Source organism: Cajanus cajan, chromosome 9 (assembly GCF_000230855.2).
Source record: "Cajanus cajan strain Asha chromosome 9, NIPB_CcT2T_4, whole genome shotgun sequence".
Classification (NCBI taxonomy): domain Eukaryota; kingdom Viridiplantae; phylum Streptophyta; class Magnoliopsida; order Fabales; family Fabaceae; genus Cajanus; species Cajanus cajan.
Window position 1 is genome coordinate 4,576,584 of NC_138525.1, and position 26,380 is coordinate 4,602,963.

The 26,380-nt window shown below is 34.8% G+C and overlaps 7 protein-coding genes across 7 annotated transcripts; 3 read left to right on the forward strand and 4 right to left on the reverse strand.

Moving 5' to 3' along the window:
• Positions 1-957: 957 nt before the first annotated feature.
• LOC145951715 (uncharacterized) lies at positions 958-4,820 on the reverse strand. Its single transcript, XM_083063612.1, has 5 exons — positions 4,751-4,820; positions 3,142-3,510; positions 2,642-3,061; positions 1,877-2,551; positions 958-1,796 (listed from the first exon to the last, which is right to left on the reverse strand). Exons 1-5 carry the CDS (start codon positions 4,818-4,820, stop codon positions 958-960), a joined length of 2,373 nt encoding a protein of 790 aa, XP_082919738.1.
• Positions 4,821-4,861: 41 nt separating this feature from the next.
• LOC109808297 (alcohol dehydrogenase-like 7) lies at positions 4,862-8,376 on the forward strand. Its single transcript, XM_020371230.3, has 10 exons — positions 4,862-5,029; positions 5,183-5,319; positions 5,427-5,473; positions 6,251-6,576; positions 6,787-6,869; positions 6,956-7,031; positions 7,146-7,210; positions 7,298-7,393; positions 7,713-7,877; positions 8,013-8,376. Exons 1-10 carry the CDS (start codon positions 4,978-4,980, stop codon positions 8,127-8,129), a joined length of 1,164 nt encoding a protein of 387 aa, XP_020226819.1. The 5' UTR covers positions 4,862-4,977; the 3' UTR covers positions 8,130-8,376.
• Positions 8,377-9,550: 1,174 nt separating this feature from the next.
• Positions 9,551-12,846, forward strand: LOC109808285 (alcohol dehydrogenase-like 7). The gene is made up of 11 exons (XM_020371219.3): positions 9,551-9,569; positions 9,667-9,783; positions 9,919-10,055; positions 10,149-10,195; positions 10,754-11,079; positions 11,392-11,474; positions 11,561-11,636; positions 11,747-11,811; positions 11,898-11,993; positions 12,310-12,474; positions 12,566-12,846. Exons 2-11 carry the CDS (start codon positions 9,732-9,734, stop codon positions 12,680-12,682), a joined length of 1,164 nt encoding a protein of 387 aa, XP_020226808.1. The 5' UTR covers positions 9,551-9,569; positions 9,667-9,731; the 3' UTR covers positions 12,683-12,846.
• On the reverse strand, positions 12,728-14,175 carry LOC109808310 (geranylgeranyl diphosphate reductase, chloroplastic). Its single transcript, XM_083063387.1, has one exon. The coding sequence runs from the start codon at positions 14,173-14,175 to the stop codon at positions 12,829-12,831; it is 1,347 nt and encodes a 448-aa protein (XP_082919513.1). The 3' UTR covers positions 12,728-12,828.
• A 288-nt stretch (positions 14,176-14,463) lies between these two features.
• Positions 14,464-16,440, reverse strand: LOC109808305 (GDSL esterase/lipase At1g71250). The gene is made up of 3 exons (XM_020371240.3): positions 16,176-16,440; positions 15,024-15,656; positions 14,464-14,811 (listed from the first exon to the last, which is right to left on the reverse strand). The coding sequence occupies exons 1-3, from the start codon at positions 16,438-16,440 to the stop codon at positions 14,579-14,581; spliced, it is 1,131 nt and encodes a 376-aa protein (XP_020226829.1). The 3' UTR covers positions 14,464-14,578.
• A 1,371-nt stretch (positions 16,441-17,811) lies between these two features.
• Positions 17,812-20,198, reverse strand: FBX2 (F-box protein 2). Its single transcript, XM_020371198.3, has 2 exons — positions 20,050-20,198; positions 17,812-19,927 (listed from the first exon to the last, which is right to left on the reverse strand). Exon 2 carries the CDS (start codon positions 19,761-19,763, stop codon positions 18,054-18,056), a length of 1,710 nt encoding a protein of 569 aa, XP_020226787.1. The 5' UTR covers positions 19,764-19,927; positions 20,050-20,198; the 3' UTR covers positions 17,812-18,053.
• A 1,150-nt stretch (positions 20,199-21,348) lies between these two features.
• On the forward strand, positions 21,349-22,627 carry LOC109795447 (hyccin). The gene has a single exon (XM_020354951.3). It carries the CDS (start codon positions 21,514-21,516, stop codon positions 22,423-22,425), a length of 912 nt encoding a protein of 303 aa, XP_020210540.1. The 5' UTR covers positions 21,349-21,513; the 3' UTR covers positions 22,426-22,627.
• Positions 22,628-26,380: the final 3,753 nt, after the last annotated feature.

The following is a 26,380-nucleotide window of genomic DNA, read 5'->3' on the forward strand; positions in this document are numbered from 1 at the left end:
CGGTGAATTCCACCGACTTCAGTATCCCTCTACAGGTGCTCCACCACCATCACAAGAGGAGGTCGAACCAATTGTTGTGGAAGATATTGGTACAGGGCGACAAGAGGGTCGTGGCCTTGGACGTCGACGCAGGCATGTAGATCACCAGCCTGTAGATATATCTGTGCCATCACATGACCTCCCTGCAGGTAGTTATTATGCTTATCCAATGACACCATCAGGGGGTTATAGTCAGTATGTTTATACTTCAGGTGATACTACTGGAGAAAGTCCAACTTCTGCTGCTTATGTTTCATCTCCATTTGATACACATTTACCACCTTCATCTGGTACCTATGTTCCTTCTCAATCAACACAGACTCCAGATCCTTATACGAGCAACATGATGACCCCGTTAGCACCTTATTATCCATTTAGATATAGCGGGGATGATATGCATGGTACTTCTTTTGGAGGATCTTCTGTTCGACAAGGTACTTCTATTGGACAGTCTGGTTTTGGACAGTCGGGATTTGGACAACCTACTTCTGTTGGACAGTCTGTTTTTGAACAACCAGGTTTTGGACAATCTACTTCTTTTGGACAGTTTGGTTTTCAACAACAAGGTTTTGGACAACCGACGCCTGTTACAGATGAGGTAGAAGAGGAGGACCCTGTAAGAAGGAACCCAGATCGGGGTGCTAGGCATCGTGGTCGTCAATGTATTTTGTCACCTCATGATCCGACAGATCCACGATGGAGGCGTAGGAGATGATTAATTTGTTTATCATATATTTTTGCTTTTTTAGGACTTTGAATTATGTAATGAATTATAATTTTTAATCCATGTTTAATCATTATTGTGTTTAATAATCATGCACCAATGATTTAAAATAATTCATACTTAATTAGAAAAAAAAACAATTACTTAAAATATCACACATAACTTAATATTACATGATGAAAACTCCATAGACATTAATGATTTAGGCCATCAATGATATTTGATGCTAGTTGCGGACAATTTGTTCTATTATGACCTTCAACCCTACAATGTCCACAATGTGTTCGTTGTGACTCTGTCCAATCCATTTCATTTCTTATACGCGTTGATTTTGGACGGCCTTTTCCACGCAACATACTTTGGTCAGGGACAATGTGAGGTCCGTTGGTAGGACGAATATTGTCATCATTGCCAAGCGGGTACCATTGGCCAGAATATGCCTCTTTGATATATGCATTTGAATAGGCAGCATCAACATAGGTCAACGAATCTATGCGAACATAAGCACATGCGGCAATGGCATGTGAACATGGATATCTGTAAGCTTGAAAAGCTCCACACTCACATTTTCGTTCATTAAGAAGTACTGTCCAAGTATGACCACCTCTTTGTGTAACTGGATTAAAAGCTTCTTCCACTTCGAATCTGGTGGCCTCATAGTCATATCTTCGAACAAAATGAGATGTTGCCTCCTCTTGGTTGTTCCGCATAGCATCCATTAACTTTGTACAATATCGTTGACCAACAGCAAGCTCCGCATTTGCTTGACCTAACCTTTGCACAAAATACTCAACTAACCTACCATATGTACACTTTACAAGAGCTGTTATTGGTAGGTTACGGGCACCCTTTAAGATCTTGTTGACAGCCTCAGACAAGTTTGTAGTCATGTGACCGTATCTGCGACCTTGGTCATCATGGGCGAGGCTCCATTTTTTTAACGAAATCCCATCAATCCATCGACGAATTTCTGGGCTTATCTCACGAAATTGTTCAAGCCTCTTAGTAAAGTTATGTTTGCAAGTTGTGTAGCCTGTCCAAATATTAACATTAGGGTTTAGCATAACATATTACTATAAAAATATAGAATGTAAAAAGCAAATAATATTTTACCCATGTGAATCAGCTCTTGTTTGAGTTTCACATTTTTGAACTGGTGGTTGAAATTGCTTGCAATGTGACGAATACAATACACATGATACTCATACGGTGGTTGCCAACCATTATTTTCATTTGCCACAGCTGATTTGATGCTTTGGTGTCGATCTGATATTAAACAAATGTCTTGCTTTGTAGTTACGTATCGACGAATGTTTGACAAGAACCATGACCAATCACTTAATGTTTCACCTTCGACTACAGCAAAAGCAATTGGTAAAACGCGAGCATTACCATCTTGTGTTGTAGCGATTAATAGAGTTCCGCGATATTTTCCATATAAAAATGTTCCATCAATTTGTATGATGAGTTTTGTGTAGTTGAATGCATCACAAGCAGGTTTGAATGTCCAAAACACACGGCGAAACTTGCGAAAACGTGCGTCGACGACATTATTTGAAACATAATCTGTTGTCTCAAGTCTATAAGCAGAACCAGGACAACATTCTAGCATTCTATCCAACCACCTTGGCAAAAGGTCGTATGAATCTTCCCAATCACCAAAAACTCTTGAAATGGCTTTTTGTTTTGCTTTCCAGGCCTTTCTATACGAAACCTTATAATTAAATTGTCCACTTATTCTTTCTTGAATTAAGGATATTGACACGGAAGCATCTTCCCTAACCATTCCTGAAATGAAATGTTAACAACAATACTAACATTATTATGAACAATACCTTTATTTAAATTTTTTTGAAAAGTATGTATAAATAAACTTACCTAATATGCAAGAGCAAATGAATTCTGAGTCCAATTTGTTGTGATCTTGAGACAATATTGCATTAATACATGTGTGTCGACCACCCCATTTCTTTATGACCCACTTGTTATTGTACTTTGTGGACATACTAGACCTTAGTTTCCAAGGGCAACCTTCATTACTATTAGGGCATCGTACAGACAAAACCTTCAATCCAGACTCAAGAACTCCAAATGTCGGATGAGCATTCATAGAGTAGTGTTTAACAGCCATTTGGACATCAGCTTTTGTATGAAAACGTAGCCCAACATACAACTCATCTCCAACGCGCCAAGAATTGGGAACATCTAATCCACCATACCACATTTCTTGATCTGGATGAGACCAATCGATGTAACTATAATGTGGAGTATTGCTCCAAAATGGAGGTTGTGATGGACCTATACGGTTACAACAGGCACAATATGAATAATAAATATTACTAATTCAAAATCAAACTACAAAAAACATTTATAATTACCTGATTCGTTCATTATGGGAGGCTCAATGTTACCTTCATCAGATGAGCTATCATGTGCAATTTCATCATCTTCTTCAACATTCATATCATCATCGTCACTTAAGTTTGTTGCAAAATCAACGTTTGAATCAGGATGATTTGTTGGTGGCGAAATTGTTTGCTCAAACTCATGGTCACTACTCATTATATTTGACTGTGTCAAAACTGGAGGTTGACGTGCTTCTTCTGCTGTAGTTATTTCTTGTAAGGAAAAAGAAGATGTGCCAACAACATCAACAACAATATATAATTCTATCATACTCATATGACTTTGCTGTTGAAAATTATCAAACATGCATGCAACATCTTCATCGTCACCAATTTCTACAGCTAGATAAAAAACAGGATTCACACAATGCAAATATCTGCAAGTAATGCTGGAAACAATTTGGTTATGATGCAATTTCAACTTCACATGAATTTTTTTCTTCAAAGATTCAAAATCCAATCCACGATTTACACGAATTGTTTTCGTGTCACTTGTAAAAATACAACCTTGCTCGTTGTTAATTCTACTACCATTATAATATAATAAGCAAATGAAAGACATTTTCAAAATTAAAATAAAAATATGCAAAATCAATATACGAATATGATGATAATAAAGAGAAGAGTAGCAGAACTATAATAACAACACTCGAAGACTTATAGAATGCATAATGGTCGAAGCTAGCAACTCATTCATCTATATATAACAAAATTTCTGAATGATAAACGTTATCTCTGATGACGTTTTCATGGTCAAAGAAACACTCCCTGCTGCTTCAGAGAGAGAGATATTAGGTTCAGATAGGTTCAGAGAGGGTAGGTGTAGAGGGTCAGACAACTGAAAACGTCAGTACCACTGACGTTTTCAGTTGAGTCAAAAAGTTACACTGAAAACGTCAGGGGTATTGACGTTTTTAGTTGTTTTTCAAAAACAACTGAAAACGTCAATACCCCTGACGTTTTCAGTGTAAGTTTTTGCCCAACTGAAAACGTCACCGGTGGTGACGTTTTTAGTTGTTTTTTCCCACGTGAACAGCTAAGTGAACAGTATGAACAGTACAAACTCGCCACTCACGTTGACGCTTTCCACAAATTGCCACTCTTCTTGACGCTTTCTTCATCCTACGTGTCCAAAATTATTTATTTTGGTAAATAGTTTTTTTATTAATTTATTTTAGAAATTTTTTTTTTAATTTATTCGGGTTCTTAAGCCCAATTAGTCGTGCACAAAAATTTGTCAAATATGTTACGTCAAAACAATTTTTTTTTTTTAAAACCAAAACTAGTCTAAAAAAGGTAAATTGAAGTTTGGAGAATACATTAAAACCTTTTTTCTTCTTTTTCTAAATTTCATTGGAGGGTGACAGGCAAATATTATTATTTCATTAACTTGATAAGCGTTAATTATCTATATATTGTCAGTGTAAAATTTTTTACACTGGCAACCAATCATATCTTTTAAAATTGCTTATTTTATTATTATTTCATTAAATAAGTAACTGACATGACACTATTAAAAGATATGATTGGTTGTCAGTGTAAAAATTTTTACATCCACGGTGTATAAATGATATGATAATACCGAAGGATTTGGCATCTTCATAGCCATAGGGAAGTAAAAATGTCGCAATCTTTGGTTCATTAGTCTCCATCTAACCTTTCAATATACCCTTAATCCAAACTTCAAAATATAATATCATATAATGATTCTTATCTTTGATTTCATCCAAAGTTTACACATATTTCATAGGTCAGCTCCACAGAAGCTACTAACTCGGTGCATTGACTCATCTTGTGCTTAGGATCACCATGGAAGATAAAGTAGCAGCAACAAGTGAAGGACAACCCATAAGATGTAAAGGTGAAAATAAACTTTTTTCTGCTTCTTTTTATTTTTATTTTTTCAAATAGTTTTCTTAGCCTTAGCCATTAATTTGATGTTGATATTCAATTATTCATTATGTATTTATGTATGTATAAGTACTATTTGTTGTTCTTTATTTGCAAACTGTAGCGGCGGTTTGTCGCAAAGCGGGTGAACCATTGAGCATTGAAGAGATCATTGTGGCGCCACCAATGCCTCGTGAAGTTCGGATTCGTGTCATATGCACCTCTCTATGTCACAGTGATATTACTTTTTGGAAGATGCAGGTTAACGTCATTTTTTTTTTAATCTTTCATTCGTTTCAAATATTTTTCTTTTATTTTGCCTCAGTGGAACTTCTTAATGATTTTTTTAAAGAATTTTCTGTTTGAAGGTCCCTCCTGCAATTTGTCCAAGAATTCTGGGTCATGAGGCTGTTGGGTGAGCGTATGCATTTTACTATTTTTAGTTTCATAATTTTATTTACAAAATAATATTTCTGAATTATAAGGAAAAAGGAATCCACTGTTTATCAATACCCTGTTTCTACTGTTGATTTGTAAGGTCTTTCGTATCAACACAAACTTTTGCACTTTGGCTTTTAGGTAAACTTTTGTACTTGAATATGTAATGTTTTGTCAAACATTATTGTTGTCCGTACTCCTAGTTCTTACATATGTGGATTCTAGTTTCTACTCCTTTTTGTTTGATTACTTGTACTTGTTAGAAAATAAAGAGAAGAATACAGAGAAATAGAGATTCTACTTTGCGGCATAAACTACATGAGTTAGTTCTTTACTTATGGTAGATTCACACATAATTATTACATAACTTCTTAAATAAAATATATTAAATGAATATAATGTCAATTATAAATGCTTAGAGATTAATTACATAAAAAGGAATAATACACTTAAACAAGGGTAAAGTCCTTATTGTAATAGTAACCTTCATCTTTGAGATTTATTATTTCTATCAGTTAGTCTTACTCTTGAGAATAGTTAATTTTCTAAATTCAATCCTTAGAGAAAGAATTGGAAGGCTATGAGGGAGATTTTAATGTTTCAATTTTGAGATGATTTAACTACAGTAATCTGAACATTGATTTGAGAACAAATTCTACCACTGATTATATTTATCCTTGCCATATTTATTGGTTGGCAACGATTCGCCACCTTGAATTTCTTCTGCATGTGACATTTTTGTATGATCTATCAGGATTGTGGAAAGTGTAGGAGAGGATGTAAGTGAAGTTACAAAAGGAGATGTGGTTGTCCCAATTTTCTTACCTGATTGTGGTGAATGTGTTGATTGCAAATCAAGCAACAGCAACCTTTGTTCAAAGTTTGAGTTCAATGTGTCTCCTTGGATGCCTAGATATGCTACTTCTAGATTCACGGATTTAAAAGGAGAGACCATACATCATTTCCTGTTTGTTTCTAGTTTTAGCGAGTACACTGTGGTTGACATTGCCAATCTAACCAAGATTGATCCCACAATACCACCCAACAGGGCATGCCTACTTAGTTGTGGTGTATCAACTGGTAATTTGCCTAAACCATGCAAAATTACAAGCAATAAATAATAGAATATAAAAAAACTACATCAGTTGCATAATATAAACTATGGTCAGCATATCTTATCATAAATAAATACAAGGTTGTTTTTTCATTTTAATTCGCTACTGAACAACATTCATCTAATTCAATATTTTGATTTTTGATTCAACAACATTCATATAATTCTACTTATAGGGGTAGGTGCTGCTTGGAGAACAGCAGGTGTGAAGCCAGGGTCTTCAGTAGCAATTTTTGGACTAGGAAGTATTGGATTAGCAGTACGAAGTTCACAATGTTGTGTTTTCTTTTAGTATTTTGTGGTTTATTATATTGAAACACTCATTGGAAGTGATTGGTTTCCTAGGTGGCTGAGGGAGCTAGACTTTGTGGAGCAACTAAGATTATAGGTGTGGATGTCAACCCAGAAAAATATGAAATTGGTAATGCATTGTCTACTTCATAATATCAAACAATAATGGTTAAATAAATTTGTTTGTGCTCAAATTATGTAATTTGTTTTATGGTTTTGTTGTTTGTTCCTATGATTTACTCAGGAAAAAAGTTTGGACTCACAGACTTTGTCCATGGTGGAGAAAGTGAAAACAAATCTGTGAGCCAGGTCTACCCTCTTCTAGGCTCCAATCTTTATTTAATTTAATAGCCTAAGGTCCTGAAATGTCCTTCTTCATGTGCAATTGTGAAGCAGGTTATCATAGAGATGACTGGTGGGGGAGCAGATTATTGCTTCGAATGTGTTGGTATGGCATCATTGGTGCAAGAAGCATATGCTTCTTGCAGAAAGGTCTCTCTCCCTCTCTCAAAGTGCACCCACAAATGTCTTGCACAATGCCACAATGGTTTATATGTAAACAGAATAACGCGATTAAAGCAATCACTACGATATATTTTCAACTATCATCCTAGCACAAAACTTGAAACTCCACTAAAATTAGTACTAATAATATTCTTTGGTCTTAACTAATTTGCATTTCAATTCCTAGTATTTCATTAAAGTGAAGTTTCCTTTCAAATTGAGTTGCTTGATTGAAATTTCCACTATTAATTCTTAATTGATGCATACTTTGTTGAATGCTATCGTTGAGCTCATGGTTTGTGTACAGGGTTGGGGAAAGACAATAGTTTTGGGAGTGGACAAGCCAGGATCCAAGTTAAGCCTTAGCTGTAGTGAGGTACTCATTAGTGGAAAGAGCCTCATGGGATGCTTATTTGGAGGACTCAAACCTAAGTCTCATGTACCCATTCTCCTTAAACGCTACATGGACAAGGTACTGTGTGCAATTTCTTTTACATTATTTTTTTTCTAGTCTATACTCTTTGTATTAGTAATAGCAATATTTATGTAAAAAAATAATAATAGGGATGCTTATTTTTGATAAAGTTTTATCTGCAACTACCAACAGGAACTGAATTTGGATGAATTTGTGACTCATGAGGTGGACTTTCAGGATATCAATAAAGCTTTTGATTTATTGATTGAAGGACAGTGTCTTCGATGTGTGATTTGGATGGACAAATGAGTCATAGTTGTTGCTTTGAGATCTTGAATTGTGACATCAATAAGTAAACTGCTGCATGGTGCTCTTATTTTGTATTTGAAGAAAATATATTCAATTTAAAAGCAATTGATGCGCAGTAGGATTAAAGTTTACATGCTAGAGACAGATGATAATGCTTCAATAAGAAAATAAAAAAAGTGAGCATACTGTGGTTTCTTTTATTAAGAACTTTTTTAGTTATTTTATGTCGAACAACTTCAATTTCTCATTTCTCATCTATTCTTTCTTCATTTTTTCCATTTTCCAACTATTTTCACTCGATGAAACAAATTAAATGTTAGCCCTCCACCCAAAATGAGAAAAAAAGAAAGAAAGAAAGAAAAAGAACAATTTTATACACTAAATGACCAAAATACCATTTATTTATATTTTTTAAGATATTTATGTTATTGTCATGCAGTAATTAATTAGGTGAGTCTCTGGTAATAATCTCGACATGTCATTGACGTCCACAGGGGAGTGTCTATTCATTCTAATAACTTTTTTATAAAAAATAAAAATAAAAATACAAGCACAAATAATATATTAAAAAAATTCTATTTAAAAAAATAAAGTTCTAAAATTCTATCCCTCACTTTTAAAAATAAAAAAATAAAAATTATTGAATATTGAAACAATTGGGAAGCCAACACATAAAATGACTGAGTAATTTACATCGTTACAAACATAAGTTTATTTATTAAAAAAAAACGCAAGTTTATATAATATACGAGTCTTTGTTAATCATCCCAATATGTCATTCTTTTCATTCTAATAACTTTTTTAATAAAAAAAAAAATACAAACAAATAATATATTAAAAAAGTTTATTTAAAAAAATAATGTTCTAAAATTCTATCCCATACTTAAAAAATAAATAAAAAATTATTGAATATCGAAAGAATTGAAAAGGTAACAAATAAAAAGGACATCGTAACAAACATTAATAATTAATTAATTTATTTTGAAAAAACGTAAGTTTATATAATATGTGATGTTAATGCATATTTTAGTCAGCTTATTTTAAAGGAAGAATCGTTTTTCAACTTATTAAAAAATTCTGTCAAACCAGTAAAAAAAATTATTAAAAGGTTTTTGAGGAGAATTTTTTTTTTCTTCTTCAAAATAATCAAATCCAAAGAGTATGAAAAAGTAGGAAAATGAATCTTTAGTGGAAAAAAAAGATTAAGATGATCATGTCTCATAATCCATGATCTTTTAGAAAATAAATAGTAAGAAAATAGAATATATCCTATAATAATAGTAGTAGTCACTCTAGAATTATTCAATTTTCAACCATTAGAGTTAGTAACTTGGTTTTGGATAACATGCATAATGTTCTGACTTCTGAGTTGAAGCTTAGGTGGGTGAGGGTGAGAGTGACCCACTTAATTTAAATGATAGCTTCAAGGGAAGCAAAAATGTCGGTGTGCTTGGTTTGTCCAATTCTCATTCTTTCATTTTCCTATATTCACTTTCACTCAACTTTGCTCATTTTTCTCTTATATTTCATACATTAGCTCCCAAATCCTCTCCACACTAACACCAACACCTTGCATTCACTCATCTTGTGTTTTGGATCACCATGGAACATAAATCATCAACAACAACCGAAGGACAACCCATAAGATGTAAAGGTGTGAAACCTTATCTGCTCTACCTTTTTCTTTTTCTCTTTTTTTGTCTCTTTTAAAGTCTTTCTTAGTTGAATTCATGCATTGTATCATGTTTCATATGAACACTATCTGTTCTGTTTTGTTTGCAAATTGTAGCGGCGATTTGTCGCAAAGCAGGTGAACCATTGAGCATTGAAGAGATCATTGTGGCGCCACCAATGCCTGGTGAAGCTCGCATTCGTATTATATGTTCCTCTCTCTGTCAAACCGATATCAGTTTTCGGAACATGCGGGTTCCCACCATTTTTGTTTTCTTCATATCATTTTTTTTTATAATTTCAAACAGTTTTCTCAGACCAATTGACATTCTTTTCTCTGTTTTGAAGGTCCATCCTGCCATTTATCCAAGAATTCTGGGTCACGAGGCAATAGGGTGAATTTTATGCATTTTATTTTGCTCCTTTTTCATTCCCCTCAAAAAGGATTTCCACTATATATTACTGCCTTGTTTCAGTTCTTTGTATGATAAATCTGTATAAACATAAACTTTCCCCTTTTATTTTGGTAAAATTTGGCGCTTTAATTATATATCTACTGAAATTATATTGTGGTCCTTATATTACTCCTCACAAATATAGCTCCTACCCTAAGTTTTGGTGCCTTTTCGTTTAATTTCAACTTATTCTGTGTTACATATGTACTTAAGTTGTGAAGAGACACCTCATGACCTCAAGAGTAGTTAATTTTCTTGATACATCTTTTAGGGGGAATAATGAATAACTATGGCCTTTGAGACCTTTGAGACAGATTTTAGTTTTACAAAAGATATATATAAACCTGTTATTCAGTGACAAGAGTTCGACAAAATATTTTTGCCCCGTTTATCTCAATACATTAAGCCCCCTTGTATGGCTTCTAGTTGTTCATATATTTTAATTTAATCCATAGGAGTTGATGATAAATTCCAACCCTTTTTAATATGGTCTACTAGGGTTGTGGAAAGCGTTGGAGAGGATGTAATTGAAGTTACAAAAGGAGATGTTGTTGTTCCAATTTTCTTACCTGATTGTGGAGAGTGTATAGATTGCAAATCAAGCAAGAGCAACCTTTGTTCAAAATTTCCTTTCGAGGTGTCTCCTTGGATGCCTAGATATGGCACATCTAGATTCACAGATTCAAAAGGAGAGATCATACACCATTTCCTGTCAGTTTCTAGTTTTAGCGAGTACACTGTGGTGGACATTGCCAATTTAGTCAAGATTGATCCAGCAATACCACCCAACAGAGCATGCCTGATCAGTTGTGGTATATCAGCAGGTAATTTGCCTAAACAATGCAAACACTAAATAAAAGAATAAAGAACTATATTACTATAAGCTTGTTTGGAAACAAGATTAAAATCGCATTTACGAGTTTTTTAATGGAAAATACTATTTATTTTCAATAGAGAAACTCTAAAAAATACTTATAATTTATATATAAACAGACTCTATATCAATTATATAATACAATATATATTATGGTCAGAGTATCTGATCATAAATAAATACAAGGTTGTTTTAATATTTTAATTTTACTACTGAACATCATTCATCTAATTCAATATTTTGATTCCACTTCCACTTTTAGGGGTAGGTGCTGCTTGGAGAACAGCAGGTGTGGAGCCAGGGTCTACAGTTGCTATTTTTGGACTGGGAAGTATTGGATTAGCAGTATGGAATCCACATATCTATGTTTTCTGTCAGTATTTTGTGGTTTATTATACTAAAACTCTCATTGCAAGTGATTGGTTTCCTAGGTTGCTGAGGGAGCTAGACTTTGTGGAGCAACTAAGATCATAGGTGTGGATGTCAACCCAGAAAAATATGAAATTGGTAATTCATTGTCTACTTAATAATATCAAATCAAGCATTTAGACAAATAAATTTGTTTGTGCTTAAACTATGTAATTGGTTTTATGGGTTTGTTCCTGTGTTTTTTTAAGGAAAAAAATTTGGACTCACTGACTTTGTCCATGGTGGAGAAAGTGAAAATAAATCTGTGAGCAAGGTCTACCATCTTCTAGGCTCCAATCTTTATTTAATTTAATTGCCTCAAGTCCTTAAATTTCCTTCTCATGTGCGGTTGTGGAGCAGGTTATCATAGAGATGACTGGTGGGGGAGCAGATTATTGCTTTGAATGTGCTGGTATGGCATCATTGATGCATGAAGCTTACGCTTCTTGTAGAAAGGTCCCTCTCTCTCTCTCTCTCTCTCAAAATGCGCCCAAACATGCTCTACACTATGGTTTAGTGGCAGACAGAAATATGTGATTATATTGTAGCAATAACTACAACATGATTTTCATCGATCACCCTAGCATAAAGTTTGAAAATCCACTAAAATAGTATGGTTTTATTTTGTGCCAACTAATTTGCCCTTCCTAGCACTTCTTGAAAATGAAGTTTCCGTTAAATTGAGTTAGACTTGATTGCAATTTCCGATATTAAATTCTTACTTGATGCATACTTTATTAATGCTATCGTTGAACTAATGGTTTGTGTACAGGGTTGGGGAAAGACAATAGTTTTGGGAGTGGACAAGCCAGGATCCAAGTTAAGCCTTAGCTGTAGTGAGGTACTCATTAGTGGAAAGAGCCTCATGGGATGCTTATTTGGAGGACTCAAACCTAAGTCTCATGTACCCATTCTCCTTAAACGCTACATGGACAAGGTACTGTGCACAATTTCTTTTACTTAATTCTTTTTAGTCTATGCTATTGCTGTGTGTCCCCTCTATAAACAACATCTGCAATTATCAACAGGAACTGAATTTGGATGGGTTTGTCACACACGAGGTGGAGTTCAAGGATATCAACAAAGCTTTTGATTTATTGATTGAAGGACAGTGTCTTCGATGCGTGATTTGGATGGACAAATGAGTCCTTGAATTATGACATGAATAAGTAAAACAGTGGATACTGCACTTATGTGGTATTTGATGAAAACATTTTCATTGCTTCAAACTAAAATGTGCCTCTGTTCGAAGGTCACATAATAATAATACAAAGAAATACACATTAAAAAATCACAGTATCAAACTGTCCATGCGTGTTCCCACAATTCTGGACCTCATCAAGCTGCCAACGCTGTTCATGAAAAGCTTAACATCATCGCGCACACTGCCATGCGCCAACTTCTTATACAAATAGCTCTCAAACGTCATGCGTTGCACGTACTCGTCCCCACACAGCTCCACCAGAGCCTCCCTGCACGCGTTACTACCGTAGAAAACCCGCTGCAACAGATCCAAAAACCTAAACGTGGTTACGTACTCCGCGTCCCACGGTTTCAGGTACTCCCTCCGAAGATCACACTCGTAGATCATCCTCTCACCACCCTCCGAAGCTTTTACGACAGCGTTTCCGCACAGGCGACCCGATTTCGCCGCAAAATAAATACCCTCACCCGAACACTTGGTCACGTACCCCGCGGCGTCTCCTACGAGCGCCACGCGTCCACGAACCCTAACCGGCCGCGGGTGCTCCGGAATAGGGTGCGCCTCCACTTTAATCACTTTCCCACCGTTGATCTTAGGACTCACTCTTTCCCTGATCCCGCGCTGGTACACCTTAATGTCTTTCTTCGCCCGCACCGTACCCGTGCCCACTGCCACGTGGTCGCACTTGGGGAAAACCCACGCGTAGAAATCTGGTGACACGTCATCGCCTACGTACATCTCCGCGAGATTTTCGTAGTACGCCATTTTCTCGTCCGGTAATTTGATCCGCTCCTGGAACGCGATGGCGCAGGCGTAGTCGCCGGCGCCGATTGCCTTCGCGACGCGGCTGTTGGCGCCGTCTGCGCCGATCACGACGTCGACGGTGAGTGATTTCCGGGAGGAGCCGTTTGCCGTGTAGTGCACGGTGTAGGGGGCTGACGGCGAGGCTGGGAGGTCGAGGCCGGTGACGAGGCCGTCGACTGCGGTGGCGCCAGCGGCGTGGGCGCGGGAGCGGAGGAAGGAGTCGAGGACCTCGCGTCGGAGCATGGCGATGAACTCGTGAGGTTTTAGGGTTTTGCCGAAGTCGACGGCGATATTGGAAGGGGAGAAGATGCGCATGCGTGTGACGTGGCGGTCGATGAGGTGGTGAGGAATGTCGAACTCTTCGAGCATGCAGAGAGGGATGGCGCCACCGCATGGCTTCGCTACCGACGGCGGGTTTCGTTCGAAGAGGAAGGTCTCGACGCCGCCGGATGCTAGGGCCTCCGCGGCGGAGGATCCGGCGGGGCCGCCGCCGATTACTGCCGCCCGGAGCTTGCGGCCGGAGATGGATTTGGAGGCTGAGATTGTGAGGGAGTGGAAGTAGGGTTTGCGTTTTGTGGTTGGAGTGGAGACTGAAGGTAAACAAAAACTAGTTTGAAATTTGGCAGCCATGGAGAATGATGAATGAAGAGTGAGTTAGGATTTCGGATCAATATCTTTGAATTAGGGTTTGCCACTTTGCTCCCTCCGTGAGTATAATATTTTACATTTTCTTTAGTAAAGTTGCACACATGGTATCTTTTTCATGTTCTTATAATATTGTTAATACATGCTCCAGAGGACAAAGACAAATGATGCCAGCACCAAAACCCATTTTGTGATGTTGGTTTCTAATAAAGAAATGGTTTCAGCAGTGACCTGTTTCTCTCTGTACGGCATTGAGTTATTGCAAAAATTAACTACTACAAATTGATCTGAAACTTTTATTTATGAAACTTGGTACATTTGAGAGAGTTTTAGGTAATGCAAGTTTTATGACATGAAAGCTACAGGGATGGTGGAGCAACAGGAAATGCTAGACTTTCATGTTAACCAATTCATAAATGGTGATAGGACGGCAAAGATCAGGTATTGGTTGCCCAGACCAGGCTGCATCAGCTAGGATTTTGTTGACTGCTTGAGTAGGGTTAAACAAATCCCACCATACACGAGTTGAAGCTTGGTTACAGGCCATGTCCATGGAGATGCACCCTATCATGGCACCATTCAAACCAAGTCCGCAACATGCACTCTTCACGTCTTCAAAACCTGTACATGAAAGAACACTTGATATAATTTCTTAGAACCCCAAAGAGATTTCAAATGCTTTAAGATACTCAACATTCAGCAAAGAATATCTCAGATTCTGTTAGCTAGACCTTCCCCCTGATTGATTTTGTATTCTGGCATTACAATTTTGCATCTTTTGCCATTTTAGTATATATCTTCAATGTGAAGTTATCAAGGGAGAAAAAACATACCATAAAGCCTTGGTTGGTTGATAATCTCCATTGTTCCATTGTAAACATCACAGAACACCATCTGAGCATCAGAAAATTCTGTATTAAGTTTGGCTATTTGTTCATCTAGCAATCTATTGTATTCAGAGACCAAGTCATTGACATGTTCCACGCAACCATTTCCATTATAGTCTCTGGCTAATGTACCATTCAGCTCCCAGGCCAAGCGAGGCGTGCATCCCAAAGGCAGGATTCCCAAAAATATGATTTTCCTCGCATTTGCATCATAAAGATACCTTGCAGCATTTGCCATTTGGTTGACCAAAATGGTAGCAAAATATCTGGTACCGTTCTGCAACATTTGTTTGGAAGAGTTGTTGAGGAATAGATCAATGTAATCTTCTTTGCCAAAGGAGAGGAAAAAGATGGAGGATTTTGCAAATTGGAGAGCAGTGTCCTCGCCCAGCTGCAGTTGCAACAGCTGCATGGTCTCTGAAACTTGGCGTAGTTGTTGGTTAAGAGACTGGTGGCTATAGCTTCCCTGGTTCATGATTGTAGCTTGTGTTGACCCAAAATTGAGACCATCAATAACCTCCTCCAGAGATCCATTTTGTCCATAAAATGGCCGGATTGATGTCCATCCAATCTTCTCAGCTGCAACAGAATGATTCCATCACATCAATTAGTGCAAGACTGGTTTAAATCAAGTTATAAGTCAATATTTAAAAGTTTCTGCAGAAGTAGCAGCTAATTTGTACTCCTCAATTTTCAAGGCTATGTAATATCAAGTTCCCAGGTTTAGTGCATAAGACGAGAAACTACAGACTGCGAATTTTAGTAGAAACCAGAGGAAAACTTGCTTAACTAGAGATTATAGATCATGATTCTGGGATAAATTGCTCCAACAAATGGACTGCTATCTTCATACATTAATTCAGATCACATTGTGCAGAAAAAAGAAAAGGAAATGTGCTTTCATTCACCACCATAGGACATGTGTAAAATTTTTAGAATCATTAAAAGAGGGTTTATTTTATCCTGTCACAAGTGTAATGGTTCCGACTTATAACTTATTGCGTGTCCTGCATGTGGGATTTCATCTGCGTCAGCCAATTTCCTTGAACCACAAATGCAGAGTGAAAATGATCAGGAAAAAGAAAGACAGAGAAGTACCAAGAAGTTGAGGAAGAAGGGTGGCATCAGAGCCGTTACATGGGTACAAAGAGAAACGACCGTGAAGCAGGGGGAAGAACAGAGTGTTGTCTCCACAATCAACTGAGGAATCCCCTAACACATACAATGCCGATACATGTGAGCCATTCTCCACATTAGCAGTGGTAGACGGTGTGTCTGCGTAGTGCCCATGAACTATGCTGAGAATGCTCAATAGCAAAACAACTGCAGGAAGATGATGAACGACAACAACCCTTCTTCTCATATTGATTTCCCACTGTTTCCCTTTGGTCACTCAAATTGCTTTGACCTTCTATGTAAGAATGGATTTGATATGCTATAACGACGGTGTTACAGCTAAACCATTCAAGTAAGGAGTAAGGGAACTTGTTTATTTGCTCCAAAATGGGAGAAAACGAATAGTTTTCAGTTTCCACGATTATATCAGTCTAGAGTTATAACTTACAAGGTATTTTGACTGTAGCATTGATCATATTTTCTGGTGCAACAATAATTACTTGAGATAGTTTCAAATAAACAGTTGATATTTTTTTTAAGCTTTCCCATTTGATCATAGAGGAAGGAAAACAACTTCGTTCATTACCTACTGTGCTGTCATTGGACAAGTATGTACTCACCACCCTCCTTTATGTAACATGTCACATTTTTCGTGTTTCTCAACAACCTTCATAAGAAAAATTTATATTTATTTACAGAAGGTTAAAACAACAGGAAATAAAAAAGTCAAAAGTTCTATTTAGATAAACTTTTTTCAAAGCATTTCAAGAAAAATATTAAGAAAAAATAAAATAAATTTCTTCATAAACTAAATAATTTGAAGTTTTTTCATATTAGCTTTTCTAAAAAATATTAACTAATACATATAAACTAATTTTAATTTATTGAAAAGTATATTTCAATTTTTTTATTTTTCTTCAGTGTTTTTAAAATATATGTATTCAATCAGTTCCATAGCACTTTCAAAATAAATTAAAAGATAGTATTTTCAACTACAAATAATCTGAAGTTGATCTGACCTCGGGTGATAAACTTAACCGATTTCAGTTATTATTAATAAACGCTAGTTTATAGTCCTTCCTTTGTAGAACGGAGATTTCTATGTAGATTGAACAGTAGATGTGCTCACAACTAGTGTCATTTTGATAAATATGATGCGCCAATCGCAGACACTACTCTATGAATGTATATATAAAAATAAAAAATAAATAAAAAAGACACTACCCCATGCAAAACAAAAATTGGAGATACAATTGCATTTCTTTCGTCCTTCGTTATTGTATAACTTTCTTTCCGAAGATGATTGATGGTTTTGATGCACACATCTACGTCGTCATGCTTGACACGATATGCAATGGCAAAAGATTGAAAATATTAAACTCAACAAATTGATTCGGAGAGTAACAAGTGCATCTAAGTACAAGCTCATCATCCAAGAACGTAAAGACCGAGTGCCATAAACTTTTTTCGTCTATTAGTTTCATAGAACTCTGAGTCGTTGAGCCCACTCTAGCATTCTATCATGACAAAGCATTCTGAATCTAATAAAATCGATGGTCGATTCGAGTTATCAAACAATTCTAGTAGAAATAACTTGTGTAAAAACAAATCTCAGAAGTCAGAATCAGAAAGAAACACTATCATTTCAGAATCGTACCATTTGAGATGTACATGCAAGTAGTCTGATCTGACCACTACCTACAGACACTAATAATATCATAATGTGCAGAGAGAAACTTAAATCGGTCAGTTTCGCTGCTTGAAACTAAAAATGGTATACATCAATTTTGTAAAATGAGAAGAAAAAAATAGATTGGCAGTTGGTGCATAAAAGCAAATATTAGATGGCCTCCTCAGTCACTATGCTTTAAGCTTTCCGCTCATCCCCCGTTTATTGGGCCAAATACATGTAACAGAATTCTTCTTAGCTGCAACTGAGCATTGCTCACTCCGACCACTTTTATTACTCAGCTCCGTTTGGAGCTTTCGCCGCCTCATTCTGTTCTCCAATCGTATACCTCTTAATGCTCGGACTCTTCGCTCAATTTCCAAGGCTTCTGTGAAATTCCAGACCCTAACAACACCTTCTTCACCTCCACAGACAATTCGATCAGCTCCTATATCCACGGAGAAAAGATTGCTCTTAAATCCATGCAACATCCTCTGAGGAGGCTCAACCGTGTCTCCACCCAAACGCTTTACCTTCGAAACTCTCTTCCCTAGAGCTCGCCTGCTAGTCCTCAGCAGCTTTCTCACATCAATTAGAGCCAACTTGCCATCACTTGATGCTGAAACAAGCCATGGAAACTCAAAGGCAAGGGAATACACAGCAGCTGAGTGAGGAACCCAAGCAGCAACATGCCAAGATTTAGACTCATAACCATCATTTACAATCTCATACATGTGAATTGCACCATCTTCACCTCCAGTGAAAAGGAAGTCCCCTGTATGGCTCCGTGCCAAAGCATAAGTATTACCAACATGAGCATTGTGAACAATGGTCATCAAAGCCCCACTATTAGTATCCCAAACATACACATCTGAACCTGATGTGCTGGCAACAGTAGTATCATGAGGGACAAGCGCCCAGACCCAGTCGCTGTGCCTCATCACTGCAGTACACTTCATTGAATTACGGTCCCACACTCGAACAGTGGTGTCCCATGAACCACTGTAAATCCTTGTCAAATCTAAAGCAAGTGAAGTTATCGGGCCTTCATGTCCCCAAAGTCGAACCTCACTATTCTGGTTTTGTGAGGCTCTAAGCTCAAACAGGTGAGGCAGTCCTTCAACAGCCCTCCAGCAATGAATAAATCCATCAGTACCGCCAGCAACCAACAGTTTTCTATCTGCTGCAACGGCACGAATGGTGCAGCCAAGGGGCCGTGACGATGCAATTGACAACCCATTCTCCATGTCCCACATCCTCACAACAGAGTCATACCCAGAGGTAAATATGAGCTTCGCAGAAGCCAATAGGAAAACAGTCCGAACTGCTTCAGTGTGGCCATACAAGACATCAATACTATACCGTCCCATAAAAGTCTTACTCCTAAACTCCCTTTCCACAAAAAGTTCCTTCCATGACTTATCATCCTCAACACCTGAATCCACAGGCAAGGAAGCTGTTGGAAGCCCCCACCTTTCACAATAGAATTGCTTCCAAGCATGGTGCTCGGACGCAACTCCCTGGAAAATCGTGGAGACACACGAAACAACGCCTAGATCTTTGGGGTCAAGGCAATTGAGAATCTCAGATATCAACGTCACAGGTAGGTCAGTGATGGACAAACCACAATCAAAATTCACATCACCAGGAATTGATGATTGGTTCAATGCTTTGGCCGAGGCTTTGATTCCTTTCTTGGAATTAATCTTGGATGCTCCCTTTAACTTCACACCCTTCCCAGATTCAGGTTTGGTATCTGGAACAAGATTTGAGGTTGCTATTCCTTCGGTGAGGGATTTGGAACTAAGGTGATTTTGTTCAACTATGCCTATGCCTGGATTTGCTACAAAGCGTACCAAATTTTGCGAAACCTCTGTACTCTTTGGGCACTCAAATGCCATAAAAAATATGGATCCTACTTTACGAATCAAAAGGGTTGAAAGCTCAAACCCCCGAAACGTAACAAACCGAAGCCGAGGAAAATAACAAATCGGGAAAGAGCGAAACCCTAAAGTTAACCCTAAGCTGAGAAACAATCGGTGAACAAATGAAGGGTAGAGGAATCCTAAATTTGCCAAAAGAATCGCAGAAAAATGAGAATGAGTGAAGTTTGAGGTGATTAAAAGGAAAAGAGGAGGAAATTAGAAGGAATGCGAGAGAGAGAGAGAGAGAGAAATTGAAAAATACCTTGAGAAGCAGAAGCAGAAGCAGAGGATTGGGATAAGAATAGCAATTAGGGTTTGTGTTGCGACGACAAAGAATGAGTGTGAGATCCACAGCTTGGGTACAGAATATGCCAACAACCTTCTCGCTAGCTTTGCAGGACAATTCAACACAAAAATAATAATAATAATAATAAAGCTATATTTTTTTTTCATTATTTAATTTCATCCCTCAATTCTGTTTTTTTTTTTTTCATTACATGATTTCATCCCTCAATTTTTAGAGGAGAATAAAATCTATATATAGATAGTGTAAAGTAATTTTTAAAATATTTAATTTAATTTATTAAAAAAAATTATATTACTCTAATAATATCTATTTAAAACGAAAGATAACACTAAATAAAGAATATAACGATGATGATTATAACAATAATAACAATTATAATAATTATAATAGTGATGGTTGTAACAATACTAACAATGATAATAGTTATAATGATGATGACGATAATATTAAACATGTTAGTAAAAATAAAATGTTAGTAAAAATAAAATAATTGTGAATATAAATGATACTCAATAATGGTGATAAAAATTATGATGACGATGGTATAATTATACAACAAGAATAATGTTGCGGTGCTATTTTTGTAAATTGAGTATTTTGCACTTGATATAACAAAATTTCTCATTATTTATTAAATAAAAAAATAATTTCTAAAAAATATAATATAAAAATAAAGTTTTTTTTAATCTTTTTTATATAATTTTGATGTATACATTTCTTTTTTTCTTTTATCATTAAATGAAGAATAGGTTCTATTTTTATTTTTTAATATCAAAGATCAAAATAATTACTCTTTATATCAAGTGTCAACAATTATAAATAATTATTAAAGAATATAAAAATTGTGATACTTAACAATTATAATGATATAAAATATTTCACCGATAGTTTTTATAAATTAAATGTGAAAAACTTATATTTCTCGTATTTAATACCAAAAAGTTTAACAAATTAATCGAACCTAAGTAACTTTTGTGTCTGATCACTGATGTAATATATGAATCTATAATTGAAGGGTGAGTATTAAACAATTTATTTTTATTAGCACTCCATTATGTTCGAGCTTTGACGACCATTAAGTTAACGATGGTTCATTTGAAATAATTAAATTTTATTTACAATATATTAAATATTATAATTTATATTATCCGGTACATCGTGCATATATACGAACCTATTATTATGAATGATAACAAATTTTTAATTAATTCGTATCTTTGACTTATTTTATGTATGAATATGATCTCATGTATTCATTCAAAGGAAACAACGATATAGCATCTGCATGAGGCATATGCGGGTTTGAAAAATGAATAATTTTCCTAATTTTCCGCTCCTTCCGTTCTGATTTCATTTTCCACACACAAGAAGAGAGAGAGAAAGGGTCTCTGAAATTGAATCTGTGAATTGTGAAACACCATGTCCGGCGACGAAGCGAGCGTCAGAGCGATCGATTCACTCTCTGCCATCGTGCCCTCCCTCGCCAGAACCACCCCCTCCACCCTCCTAACCAACCCCGAAATCTACTCCCAAATCTCCACGCTCCTCCGGAACCCTAACTCCGGCGCCGGCGACAACAACCTCTGCCGCTGGCTCTACGACACCTTCCAGTCGGGCGTCGCCGACCTCCAGCTCCTGGTGCTCCGCTTCCTCCCCGTCATCGGCGGCGTCTACCTCTCCCGCGTGGCCGACCGGAAGCCCCAGGCCGGCTTCGAGGCGGTCCTCCTGGCCCTCTACGCGCACGAAACAACCTCACGCGGCGGCCAACCGCTCTCCGTCACCATCCCCGACCTCACAAGCCCCAGCATCTACCACGACGCGAAAGGCGCCCCGAACAAAAGCGGCACCCCCGAGGTGGCAGTGGTGTCCCCCGCCCTGGAGCCCCATGGCACCGTGAGGTCGACGCGGCGCGCCCGCATCGTGGGCGTGGCGCTTGAGCTGTTCTACGCGAAAATCTGGCAGATGCCGGTGGCCTCGAAGATCGAGTTCTGCAAGTTCTGCAGGACGTGGGCGGGACAGGACGGTGAGATGTATAGAAAGACGGAAGGTGGTGAGAAGGAGGTGGAGGGGAGGGTTCCTCTGCCGTGGGAGTTGCTGCAACCGGTTATCAGGATTCTAGGGCACTGCTTGTTGGGCCCTAATAACAGGGACGTTGAGCTTTTTGACGCTGCGAGTGAAGCTTGCAGGTGCTTGTTCGCCAGGACCATGCATGATGTTAACCCTAAGGCCATCTTGCCCATTCGGAGTCTCATGACCCTCTCCAACAATCTTATGGACAAAACCCAGCTTGATCCCACCGAGCTTCCCTTCACTGATGTTATTTCTCTTTAACTTCATCCACTGCTTCCACATTCTTATTTATTACCATCATCTTCATCTTCATCTTCATGTTCACTCTTAGATATGCACAGAATTATAATGAATAAGATGAGTCTTGTTTTTGTTCTTCACACACTATTTTCCTTTGCACACAATAATGTGAGATTATATATATAAAAGGAGTAATATATATGCATGTTTGAGGAGTACTTAAGGCCAAGTTGTAATTCAAGCGTTTGGTTCAGCGGTAAGGGTTGATCCATATATGTTTAAGTAAAGTCAAAGTTTGAATTCTGTCTTGTGTATATAGTCGCGTTAAATTTTAGGGCTAGTTATCCCACCCTTTGAGGTGCTTCTAATGTAACGAGAAGATTAGTTACTGCTACCGGCCTGGATACTCCAGAAAAGAAGGAAAAAAAAAAAAAAAAAAAAAAAAAAAAGGCAAAGGCAAAGGCTGTGTAGTACGTAATATATTGCCATGCATGCTCTTCGATGCATCCAGGAATGTAAGTATTGTTGCAATACAAATAGAATACATGAGGGGCAAAAAATATAGAGTTTATCCACAAGTAATGTAAGTATTGCCCTAACGATGGATACATCTTGGTTAACATTAATAAAATAATGAATTTAAATTATCATTGAAAATTGATGCATTGAAAATCGGGAGACACCTTATGTAGATTTTGTAATAGTATTGAAAACAAAAGTTCAAGCATTAAATATTATATTATATATTAAAATGAAATAATTTTGAAATTGTATACTATCTAAATCAATTGACATGTAAATTTTATTGCGTATAATTAAGAGAGCGAGGAATATTGAATTATCTACAATATTACCTCGTGTAAAAAATTGAAATAAAACTTTAATTGAATCTTATTTTATAAATTAGTTGCGTAAAAGAAAAATAAATTCCAATTAAATATAAAACTTTTATTAAATTAGTTAAGTAAAAAAAAATACTAAGAGAGAAAAAAATTTATATTAAAATTTTTATAAAAATAATTAAAATTTTCTAAAATTATGATAAAGTATATTTTTCCAAGTGGTTCGTGATTTTAAGGTGATTTGGGACAAAATATTCCTCTCACGAATTCGGTCTAAATTTCTCTTCATATTTTATGAACAATATTCATTTTCATTTGTTGTGTTTCATCATACGTTCTATGTTAGATGAATAAAAGATTACATAAATTATTTAAATCATAAAATAGAAAGCAAGGAAAATATATTCGTACTAAAATTATTATGCCAGTGAATTAAAAAACGTACAATTTTACTTTAATAACTTTATATGCTAATATATATGATTTTAGGTGTTTTGTTTATCTTCATGAATTAAGTGTAAATTTTCCAACATGCTTTCATAAAAAAATATTATTTTATGTATCACGATAATTTATATTTAGTACGGTTTTAGATAATTTGTTCACCTTTGTGAATTAAATAAATATTTGAGGGTGTTAAAATAATATATTTGGCAATGAAACATGTCCCAAAGCACAAATTATTATTTAGTTATTTTTTTAGGACTCTGACTAAATCATGTTTATATAAAGACAAAAAAAATGTAAATTTTCCTACACGAATTAATCTCATCTTCACCATATTCATTATATTTATATTAAACTAACATACAAGAGATATTTGTGTGTCTCCGTTATTAAAAAAAAACTAAATAATAAAAATTATATAATAGTTAGTGATTATTAAATATATAGGTAATTATAGAGAGAAATTTATAGAAAAAAAATTAAAAAATTGTAATTTATAAAAAAAATAATTATAAAAGTAAAATAGGATAAAAAACTGTGTATATCAAAAAAATTTAATTCGCTTTATTGTAGTTATAAATATAGATTATTAATTAATTGATATCAGTCCAAATTTTAAGCGACAATTAATTGTCTTGAAAATTTTATGGTGTATGAATGTTAAATAATTTATGGAATGCATAGTTGATATCGCTTTTTTTGTCGGTATTTTAGCATTTCACATACCAAATTGTTGTATATATATATATATATATATATATATATATATAGTTAATCACCTATATATTTTTAGTGTAAAAAAAAATTTACATTGACAATTAACCATATCTTTTAATAGTATCATGTCAGTTGCTTATTTAATGAAATAATAATAAAATAAGCAATTTTAAAAGATATCATTGGTTGCCAATGTAAAAAACTTTACACTGGCAGTGTATAGATGATTAACTCATATATATATATATATATATATATATATATATATATATATATATATATATATGAGAGGGGTTATAATTACATCAGTGTAACTTTTACTAAGTATATTACACCGCTCAATAACTTTATATTAAATGTGAATTTTGTAAATCCAACTGTTAGATTGAAAGTTCATATCACTTTATACGTGTATATCAAATTTTGTTAAAATTGAACAACAACTTGAAAGTAATCAAAGTGTTCATATTTTAGTGTATTTTGAAATGAATATATTAAGTAAATTTTGTTTTATAAGAATAAAATATCAAATTATCTTGGATTAATATAAAATTATATATATATATATATATATATATATATATATATAATCTAAGAGATATGAACTTTTAATCTAGCAGTTAGATTTACAAAATAATACTTAGTAAAAGTTACACTGGTGTACTTATAACCACTCTCATATATATATATATATATATATATATATATATATAATAAAGTGGATTATACCCATTGGATATACACTTTTTTATAATAAATAACTTTATCTCTATAATTACTTCTCAAACTACACCTTTAAAAGTCTCAAACTACTCTCTATTTCTCTACCATTTTTTCAAAAATAATATTTATAATACCTATTCAAAAACTTATTATTAACAACTTACTTTTATATTATTTTAAAAATATACACGGAAGCACAAATTTTTTTATGCCAATAAATATAGTGTAAATTATGTCAAAAATATATTATACAAGCAACTACAAAATAATCTGAAATTAGTTTGTTAATTCTAGTTTTCATGTAAATGAATTAAATAAGACAAATTTTAAGTTTTAAATTAGTCAAAAAAATAATTCAAAATTATGTTTCAAAATTAAAAATAATTATTATTCTAAAAAAATTAAATTAACTAAAATTTAAAAGATAAAACATAAAAATAAATATTTAAAAAAATAAATAAATAGATTGAATTTTAAGAATAAGATAAAATCAATTGATTATGGTTATTGTGAACTTGTGTATAACTAGTTTTGCACATTGTTTGGTGCATAAGAAATTTGTAGTTTATTAGACACTTATTTAAAATTAAAAATATTATTTTTATGCTTTATTTATTATTTAAAAATAATATTTCTAGAAAATATGGTTTAATTTTTTATATAAATTTTCTACAAAAACTATTCTCAAGAGAAATAATAATTTTTAGTTAATTTTTTTTTATTACAATGAAAATATTATATTATTTTTATCTACTAAGTTAATGTAGTAATTTTTTTTTGACACATAAATACTTTTAATTCTAAAATAACATATATAAATATTTCTAAACAAAATTATATTTAGATTATTCTTAATAATCACGAATCTTGAAAAAATTATAGACTTATTTTTTAAAGAATTTATCAAACACACTAATGATAAACTGAATTTAAGAATGTATAAAACACACTAATAACATACTTACTCCAATAAAAGGATAAAAATATGAGAGTTAATCACCTATACATTGTCAGTGTAAAAAATTTTTACACTGACAACCAATTATATATTTTAATTGTGTCATGTCACTATAAACATATTTACTTTAACAGTGACATGACATAATTAAAAGATATAATTTGTTGTAAGTGTAAAAAAAATTTACACTGACAATGTATAAGTAATTAACTCAAAGCATAAATAACGAAAGGTAATTATAAAAAAGAGAAAAATATAGATAGCAAATTAGTAGATATTTTATACTTTT

Bases quoted from the DNA above. Each gene is read 5' to 3' on its own strand.
- LOC109795447 (XM_020354951.3), top strand. From the start codon at position 21,514: ATGTCCGGCGACGAAGCGAGCGTCAGAGCGATCGATTCACTCTCTGCC.
- LOC109808285 (XM_020371219.3), top strand. From the start codon at position 9,732: ATGGAACATAAATCATCAACAACAACCGAAGGACAACCCATAAGATGT. The intron at 10,056-10,148 runs GTTCCCACCATT...TCTGTTTTGAAG, and splicing joins TCAGTTTTCGGAACATGCGG to GTCCATCCTGCCATTTATCC. The intron at 11,080-11,391 runs GTAATTTGCCTA...TTCCACTTTTAG, and splicing joins CAGTTGTGGTATATCAGCAG to GGGTAGGTGCTGCTTGGAGA.
- FBX2 (XM_020371198.3), bottom strand. From the start codon at position 19,763: ATGGCATTTGAGTGCCCAAAGAGTACAGAGGTTTCGCAAAATTTGGTA.
- LOC109808297 (XM_020371230.3), top strand. From the start codon at position 4,978: ATGGAAGATAAAGTAGCAGCAACAAGTGAAGGACAACCCATAAGATGT. The intron at 6,577-6,786 runs GTAATTTGCCTA...TTCTACTTATAG, and splicing joins TAGTTGTGGTGTATCAACTG to GGGTAGGTGCTGCTTGGAGA. The intron at 6,870-6,955 runs GTACGAAGTTCA...TTGGTTTCCTAG, and splicing joins TAGGAAGTATTGGATTAGCA to GTGGCTGAGGGAGCTAGACT.
- LOC109808310 (XM_083063387.1), bottom strand. From the start codon at position 14,175: ATGGCTGCCAAATTTCAAACTAGTTTTTGTTTACCTTCAGTCTCCACT.
- LOC109808305 (XM_020371240.3), bottom strand. From the start codon at position 16,440: ATGAGAAGAAGGGTTGTTGTCGTTCATCATCTTCCTGCAGTTGTTTTG. The intron at 15,657-16,175 runs GTACTTCTCTGT...ATTCTGTTGCAG, and splicing joins CCTTCTTCCTCAACTTCTTG to CTGAGAAGATTGGATGGACA. The intron at 14,812-15,023 runs GTATGTTTTTTC...TTTCATGTACAG, and splicing joins CAACCAACCAAGGCTTTATG to GTTTTGAAGACGTGAAGAGT.
- LOC145951715 (XM_083063612.1), bottom strand. From the start codon at position 4,820: ATGGAGACTAATGAACCAAAGATTGCGACATTTTTACTTCCCTATGGC. The intron at 3,511-4,750 runs GTATTATCATAT...TTTTTTATCTAG, and splicing joins TGAAGATGCCAAATCCTTCG to CTGTAGAAATTGGTGACGAT. The intron at 2,552-2,641 runs GTAAGTTTATTT...ATTTCATTTCAG, and splicing joins CATTTGCTCTTGCATATTAG to GAATGGTTAGGGAAGATGCT.